We start from the raw sequence: 9446 nt of genomic DNA, 5'->3' as shown, positions 1-9446 counted from the left end.
TATGCTTAACATTTTCAATCAAACACTATACACACACAACATCATATCATTTCTATAACATTTATCATACCACTAACATATACTTGTTCATATCTCTGGATTAGCCCATGTACATATGTGAGAACTATAGATATGTGAGTTTATGGAGGTTGTGCACTAATGCTGTCACCACAGCTCATATAAATGCACTGAAGTGCCACATAGAATTGCACCGTAGTGCCGCATAGAATTGCACCATAGTGCCATATAATAATGTCCATAAGGACCACATATCATTCCTTAAGAATCATATACATATACTAGGGATCAAGTATGCGTCTCACCAGACTTCACACATGTTCCAAAGAATACATATATGTCCCAAAAGGACCACAATGTCCCAAAAGGACCACAATGTCCCGAAGGACTACATATCATTCCTTAAGAATCATATACATATGCTAGGGATCAAGTATGTGTCTCACCAGACTTCACACATGTTCCAAAGAATACATATATGTCCCGAAGGACCACAATGTCCCAAAGGACCACATATCATTCCTTAAGAATCATATACATATGCTAGGGATCAAGTATGTGTCTCACCAGACTTCACACATGTTCCAAAGAATACATATATGTCCCGAAGGACCACATAGACCCTCGACTCTTGGCATGCCAATTATACCCCTAGCTCTCATGACACATAACATGGGCATTGTCATTTAACAGTTCACATTACTTGTCATTTCTCTTCTGTCACATACCATATGTATGTGTAATCATGTATTCCATATCATATCACATGTTCATATAAGCTCATAGCTTCTTTCACATATACATGTAATCACTTAGTCTATTTTCATGTAATTCTTTTCACTTCTCATATGATTTTATATTCATATCTCACATATTTCATATAGTCACTTGGCTTATTTCATTTCACATTGGGCATGTCTCATAGCATATATCACACATGCATATAATCATGTAACATATATAATAACCTATATCCATTTCATGTATCCATGCACATACCAAAATTATAAATCAAATAACATTGTATTATTACATACTTTGTTCCATAGCCATATATTTACATATCTTATACTTACCTAGTTTACTCTATTTTACACATAGTCACATAATCACGTAATATAATTACGCATAGATCATTTTCATACCTAAATCATATAACACCCAATTCTTCCTTATAAAGTTATATATTATATTCATATAATATCATATTCCCATGCAATCATATAGACCATTCATATTAATTCCTATACTTATCACAATACATGTATTCACACAATCATTTAACACATATTGTAATATATATATCACATATACCCAAATCAAACATATGCCTATGATCATAAATTAATGCATTATAATATAGGAAATAGACTCGTCGCAAGTCTTATTTCCATTAAACATCATAAACTAACTTGTATGCACTCACCTGGCCTCACTAGTCCATTCCAATCTCTTATCTTCCCTTTTTATCGATCTTACTTGTCAATGATTCCGGAACTCGTTTAGGCTCTGAATCTACATAATAATTCATTGATACTTATCAGTATACTAATTAGTATATTCTAAACTATCATTTCTTAGGCTAAAAGAAAAGCCATTTTCATCTTTTAATGGAGGCATGCATCGATGCACTCCTGATGCATCGATGCATTGAGGGCATTCGATGTTCATTTTATTAGAAATGCATCGATGCACTCCTTATGCATCGATGCACTGACGACATTCGATGTTTGTTTTTAAATTAATGCATCGATGCACTTCATATGCATCGATGCGCCTTCAACAAATTTCTGGGATTTATCATTGATGCATCGGTGCATAATGAATGTGCATCGATGCACATTGCCCAGAAATGTCATTTAAGCACGAAAGTCTCTTCTTACTCTACTTGACACTTTATATTTCCCCTCTTTTAATATCCCTAACTTGCATACTCTTACTTAAACTAATTATTATCCATTAAATACTTCTAAAACTTAGAAATCTAATTCTCCATGTAGAATTTAAGAATCTAACCCAAATTCCAACATGTTCTAATTTGAATTCTAACACCTCATACTTCTTAGTTAGCTTTATGACAAGTTAAATCCCATTTTCAATTCTTATTATGAACTCTACTTCAAGATTTCACTTTTCTACTTCCTTTCTTTAATTCTTCATATACTCCTCATCTTATGGTTTTAAGTTAATCTAAGCTTTCTTTAAGCTTAGTTATTATCTAAGGATCAATAAGCAACCTTAAATTCATCAAGAATTTGATTCACAAGAAAACTCACATTTAGCTTGGCTTCACGGGGGAGAAGAAGAAGAAGATGAAAGAAATGTCTAGAACTCTAATTTTTCTCCCAAATGCCATCCACGTGGGTTATAAGATAACCCCAAATAATATTAAATTCATTTACTTGATAAAAGACTAGTTTGCCCTCTTAACTTTTCCTTATATGCTAAATTATCCTTCTCCAAATATTTTAATCCAGTTCATGAACTTTCAATTTATCTAATTTGGTCACTGAAATTAAAATCTCACAGTTTGATCACTAACCCGGTATGAGGGATGTTACAACATCAATTTCATAGAATCGTTAAGATTGATGGAGAATCAAATAATTCAAGAGTTAGTCGTAGTTCCCGCGGTTCAACAACCCCTTTGTATCACCTTTTTTCAAGGTAAAACTCCATTTCAACTAAAGATGGGGATGATTCATCTTCTTTTTACCTTTAACAATCTTTCCAGTGAAAGTGCACATAAACATTTGGCATAATTCCATTTGGTTTTTTCAAGCATGAAACCACATGGAGTTTCCGATGACCAAATTAAATTAAAAACTTTCCCTTTTTTTAGCCTATATTGTTAAAGGGTGGTTATTTTATTTACAGCTGAATTCTGTTCAAACTTGGAATGATTTAACTTGAATTTTTCTTGACAGGTTTTTCCCAGTAGCAAAGGCAAGTGAATTGAGGAGAAGCATATTGGGAATTAAACAAAAAGATGGGAAAAATAATCCTCTTCAGCAAAAACTTTCAAATGATATATCATAGGCAAAATAATGCAACATGGCATAATCTAATTGTGCCAATTAATCCTCTTCAACAAATTTTCAATGATACATCAACACATTTTAGAAAACTTTTCAGTTGTGATATATCACTTCATAACAAAAAAGTGCATTTCTCATAGGCAAATTAATGCACTATGGCAAACAAATTTTAGCGCCCAATTAATCCTCTTCACTAACTTTTAAGTGATATATCAACTCATTTAAGAAAACTGCTCAGTTATGATATATCACTTCATATCAGAAAAACGTACATTTCTCATAGGAAAAATAATGTACCATGGCAGAACCTTTTCAGTGCCTAATTAATCATTTTCAGCAACTTTTCAGTGATATGCCAATTCATTTAAGAAAACTTTTCATTGGTGATATATCACTTCATATAAAAAAACGTATATTTCTCATAGGTAAAATAATGCACCATGACAGAAACTTTTCAGTTCACAAACTTTTCATAAATCTATTAATATGTGTGAGGTGAAAGACTCATTTAAAGCAAAAAATCTAAAACAGTTTTAGTCTTTGAGTTTTTTTAGAACTTGACAACTATTAGCGCAACTGTTTTTTATGATTGCAAATATTTAACCATGTGTTTCAAAAAAATTTCAACTAGACGAGTTGAAGTTCAATATAGAAACAAGAGTTCAACTCGGAAGCAATAGAAAAATATCTTCGTTATATTATAAATTGCAACTATTGTACACGAGGTTTCATCTAAGCGATGATGTCGATCTTGCTGGTATGATTGAGACATACTTCTATCATTCTTTGTCTAATGTCGATTTTTTTTGCAGAATTCGTTGATCTCGACCTTGCTCGTACGGTTGAGGATGCTACTTCCAGCTCGAATATCCCACCAACTCAGACAAATGACGAGGAAACAAACATAGATGATGGAGACCTAGAAGCATGGTTCTAATTTGTACGTGAACGACATTAAGAAAAAGCATGGAGATTTGAAGAACTTAATATTACTTCTGATGAGTTTACTGATTACAAAGATTAAAACATCATAACGAATATTGCTATGTTTAAGGCGTGTGTAAGGTTAGTTGTATTTACGTCTTTAATGTAATATATTAAGTTTGTTGTTTTTTCTTCTTAATGTAATGTTCATGGTTCGTTGTTTTTGTCTCTATAATGTAATGTTTAATGATTTAATTTAATATTTATAGTTCGATGTTCTTTTAAAAATAAATTTATTACAATTTGTTTAACTTTTCAGTGATATATCAGTATGGCCACTCAAATATCGTAACCTCAACATTACGAATTTCTTTTTAAAATATAATGTTACAAAATCACAAAAATAATAATATTATTTTAAAGAAATTCATCACCAACATATTTTTAAAAAAAATTAATTTTAAATAAATAATTATAAATAATTTATTTTGATGAAATTCATCACTTCGAAGTGACATTTTTAATAAAAAATATTAAAATAATAAAGACAAAATAAAATAATAATAACCTATGAAACTTGAGGTGACGAGTTTCCTTGTATTATAAAATTGTCGCAGGTCTCGAAATAAATATTTAACAGACCTATTTTACTAATATTTTTTTCTTGTAGCTCTATTGGTAGGGATGGGTATGAGATCCGAACCAGATGGGTTCCGACCCGATCGGGTGTGGTTTTTTTAAAAAAAAATCAGATTCGGGTCGGGTCGAGTTTTTTTATTGTGATGTTCGGGTCGGGTCGTGTTCGGGTTTATGGTGAAAAATACCTGACCTGAACCAAAAATATAATTTTACCTTATACATTTAGGAATAATTACAATAATACCCCTCTATATATTATTTTTTTCAATTAAATTATTATTTTTTATTGAATAAAAATAATATTTTTTATTATTTCAGAACAGGTCGAGTAGGGTTTTTAAGTTATATAACGGGTCGGGTTCAGATCGGATAAAATCTTATTTTGGTCGGGTCTCGAATAGAGAATTTCTTGTTCTCGGATTAGATCGGGTGGACCAAAAACCCGACCCAATTAAACTCATGCACATTCCTACCTATTTGGGCCCCCAAAAATCCCAACATAAAGCTCTGACTCACCGTAAAGCTCTGACTCTTCATGTTGAACGAGTACTCTCTTTCCCTAAAACACCCCAGTTTTCGCCGAATCTTATACATGGGTTTTTGGATTTGATCTTCAAAACACTGAATGAAGTTTTAATTTTTGAATGGGAAAAAGAGAAGCAATGAAAAATTCAAACCCCGGAAGCAATTTGCGTTGCCCTCACTGCGCTGGCCCTCTTTCCAAAGAGATGGTAAGAATCTTTTACATACACCTTATTTATTTTTCTTTTGAAATTTTAATTTTGTTTGGTTCAATTGTGCAGGACACAAGTGAATGGACTGTTGCTCCACTTGTGAGGGATAGTTTTTCTATGGTAAAACTTTTTTTTTTAATTTGGGGATTTGGGATTTATTTGCTTGTGTTATTTTATTAACCTCTTTTTGGAAAATTGGATGCCCCCCCAGTTTAATGGGATAGGTTTCCAGTATTACAATGTTTTTACAGTCGTTGCTTCGTTTTTTTTGTTTTCATTTTTTTTTTGTGTGCTTTTGAGGGTGGCTTAGTTTGTGTGTTTATGGTTGTTATTGTAGATTGGCTCTGCTGTTGGTGGCACTACGAGCGCGTTCTACGGCTTCAACCTTGGTATATAGATCTGTTTCTTCTTCTTCTTTTTTTCACCAATTAGATGTAGCTCAGTTGGTATGATTTGATCAGGAATTTAAATTAAAGTTGCGGCCATGCTTTCGATTGCCTTGTGTTTATTGCGGATGCTATTGCGGTCACTGTGCGTATCACGGTCATGCAAATAACAGTTTCGGACGAATTTTAAATCCCTGAATTTGATTATAAAGTTGTAATTCAAGCTCTTTTAAATGATAATCATGGCTCCTTCAATGACTTAACTTTCTGCAAGCTCTCTGTAAACTTATTCCTTTTTTATGTGAAAGGATTTTCCTTTTATGGGACAATATTTTTCCAATATTTCTTCAGAAGTGTCAATTTCAAATAAGTCTTTTCCATTTAATGTTTTTTGGTGATGATTGGTTTTTAGATAAAGCCAATGCCTTGTTTAACTTCAAATTTGCATCATACTTAAATCGAACTAGCCTGAATTTTAATGCTGCACTGGTGCTTGAAGTTCCATGTTATAGATTCTATTCAAGGTCATATGAATGTTTCATTCGTCCTCTGAAATATGTGCCATAAAACTTATTATGCCGGCATAATTCTATGATCTATTTGTGTATTTACTATGTATATTCTTGCTTTCTGATGTCTTTTTGACACAATGACTCGAGAAAAGTTATTTTTTGATTCCTCGCATGTCAAGAACAGCGTTTCGATTGTCTTTCTGACTAGTATATTTTTTTTCGGTGCAGTTATGCCGGTAGTCAGGAAATATGTAAAAGGACCCATGTGGGTGCATTTTCTTGTTGGGGTAAGTTCTTTATAGGCCAATTTTCTTGATTTATCAATGTTTGGTTTACAAGGCATAGATTTACATATGCCTTAGCTCTTGGTTTTCATTCAGCCCCTCATCCATAAACACCATTTGGCTGAATTTTTGCACTGGATACTCTTTTACTCATATTTTATTCTCAATGAAAAGCATAACTTACATTACTAATCTTTATTTACATGTAGACACCGCCTGTGATAGTGTTATCGTCTGCTTGTGCAGGAGTGGCAGGTTTGAAATTCTCTTTAATGATCATCTTATTTGTTTGACCCATATTGATATTTTGTGTGTGCTGGAGGTCCTCTCGTAATATTACGTGCACTTGTTCTTGTCATTAGATTGCCTAGCCAATGGATTGATATTTATTAGATGTTGAATAGTTCTTAGACAATTGTGTTCTATAAACAATTTGTTGGTAGTTAAATCCTATGTGGAAATATACAATCTCTATACATTTTTTTATAGAATTCTGATCATAATAAGTTAATATTGTATTATTGTCTCAAAAGATTGGATCATAGCACCATCCTTGTGTTACAAGATTTGATGGAATCTGGTTTCATCAAATCATGTTTGCTTGGACTAACGGTTGCTGCATGGCAACTCCATTATATCGGAGAAATCCGCAGGTGGTGCTGTTCCAGCCCTTGCTCAACTTGCTTCTTCATCGTACCATGCTGCGTTCTCGTCGTCTTCGTTGCCTAAAACATCTCGGGATGATAAGGTGCACAAGTCCAGGACCAACTCTACTTTGTAATTAGACAAATATATATATATAGCATCTTCGTCCATTACCTTGAAATTTTGTATTGTTTGAGGATACAAGGATTTTCCTTTCTCTTTATAATGACTACGTTCTGCTATGTTCACCCTTTTTATTTTAGTCAAATTTCAAGTGTATAGGCAGACGAAATCTATTTAATTTTTCTTCATTTTGGATCAAAACAAAGTTACAACATCAGCGAGTATATTGCAGAAAATTTCAGGCAAAGGCCTGAAACAGTTAATTAAGTATATGAACAAAAAGAAAAAAATCAATTATCCTGTGTCCGAGGTGCACTTTCACTCCCTGTCATGACCTCCAACGATGAAGCTGAAATAGAACCACTTGCGGAACCTTGTAAGGCCCGTAAACGCTCATAATGCCACGTAATTGGTATCCAATACAGTCTTCTGGTCCGGAGTCCTCCGCCACTTTGTGCATCTGCAATGTCAACTCTCCCTTCACCATCGGCCCCAATCTCCGGATCATCCCAAGGAGCTTAAACCTGCATATTGGACAAGAACTATGAAGTTCTAGCTGTGGAGTAATACATGCACAATGGAATTTATATTTGCACGGCATCTCTTTCGCTTCATTTCCAATCTCAATATCCTCCAAACACACAGAACACTGTAATTTGTCATCGACTGTAACATTCAGCATTGATTCAATTGTTTCTTTCAGTGCTGGTGGGGTTCCATGGTGGTTTATTTCATTCTCGGACAAATACTGCAGCAAAAGATCCCAACCATGTCCCCATTAAGTAATCACCCAACGAAGCATGGACAATCAAAGCACCATCGTTGAATGGATCGGATAAGGTCTTTCTCTCTCTCCTTTCTCCATTGTTTTCGGGATTCTCGGGTTCAGAGACTGCTACATTAGGTATATCCTCGAGCATATGATTAGAAGATTGGAAGGTTTTATTTATAAATTTTAAATAATTTAATTAAATAATTTTATATCCAATCAGGTGGTGACACATTGAAATGAAAACAAAGGGACCAACATGCTTGTAAGGGGAAAAAGCTACCAAACACCCAAACCATTGGACCAAAGGTCCCTAATGTTTTAAACTTATAATAATTTGTATTTAACTTTTAAAAGTTTGTTAATGATAAAAAAATTAAACAAATTACTATTTAAATCAATTGTAAACTGTTTTTTGAATTAAAAATATTCAATTGTTATATAAATTAGAAAATTCTAGTTAATTCGAAAATTGACTGAATTAACTGAAATTTGTTCAATTCGATTAATAATTTTCAAATAAATTCGGTTCGTTAAAGAAAAAAATCGGTTAATTCAGCTCGGTTAATAATTTCGAAATAAATTTTGGTTCGATTAATGGATAAAGAAAAAATTGGTTAATTCGGTTCGGTTAATCGAACCAAAATTTATTTGAAAATTATTCACTGAACCGAATGAATTTGAAAATTATTAACCGAACCAAATTAACTTTTTTTTAAAAAAAATTAATAACCAAATTAATCGAAGCAAAATTTTGGTTAATTCGGTTCGGTTAATTGAAAAAAAATTTATTTGAAAATTATTAACCGAACCGAATTAATTTGAAAATTATTAATCGAACCGAATTAACCTATTTTTTTAAATTATTAACCGAATTAATCTAAGAAAAATTTCGGTTAATCAAACTAAAATTTATTTAAAAATTATTAAACAAACTGAATTAATTTGAAAATTATTAACTGAACCGAATTAACCGAATTTTTTTCTTTAACCATTAATCGAACCGAAAAAATTTCGGTTAATTCGGTCAATTTTCGAATTAACCAAAAAAAATTTAAAATTTTCTAATTTATATAAAAATTGAATATTTTTAATTGAAAAATAGTTTACAATTAATTTAAATAATAATTTGTGGAATCAAATAATTTGTTTAATATTTTATCATTAACAAACTTTTATAAGTTAAATACAAACTGTTGTAAGTTTAAAATATTGGAGATCTTTGGCCAAATGATTTAAGCGCCTGGTAGTTTTTCCCTGACGCAGGTTCAATTCCCCATGCAAGCATGTTGGTTTTTTTATTTTCATTTCAATTGGTGTCACCACCTGATTGGATAGAAAAATATTTAATTAAATTATTTAAAATTCATAAAT

At 32.2% G+C, this 9446-nt stretch overlaps 1 protein-coding gene and 1 pseudogene across 1 annotated transcript; one reads left to right on the top strand and one right to left on the bottom strand.

Annotated features, from left to right (window-relative positions):
- Positions 1-2318: 2318 nt before the first annotated feature.
- LOC120189698 lies at positions 2319-7387 on the top strand. Its single transcript, XM_039192913.1, has 7 exons — positions 2319-2330; positions 5271-5350; positions 5423-5473; positions 5691-5742; positions 6480-6538; positions 6745-6790; positions 7189-7387. Exons 2-7 carry the CDS (start codon positions 5282-5284, stop codon positions 7314-7316), a joined length of 405 nt encoding a protein of 134 aa, XP_039048844.1. The 5' UTR covers positions 2319-2330; positions 5271-5281; the 3' UTR covers positions 7317-7387.
- A 45-nt stretch (positions 7388-7432) lies between these two features.
- LOC120189827 lies at positions 7433-8223 on the bottom strand (annotated as a pseudogene).
- Between the last annotated feature and the right edge of the window lie 1223 nt (positions 8224-9446).

Source organism: Hibiscus syriacus, unplaced genomic scaffold (assembly GCF_006381635.1).
Source record: "Hibiscus syriacus cultivar Baekdansim isolate YM2019G1 unplaced genomic scaffold, ASM638163v2 tig00116959_pilon, whole genome shotgun sequence".
Taxonomy (NCBI): domain Eukaryota; kingdom Viridiplantae; phylum Streptophyta; class Magnoliopsida; order Malvales; family Malvaceae; genus Hibiscus; species Hibiscus syriacus.
This window is presented reverse-complemented; position numbering and strand designations above follow the sequence as displayed.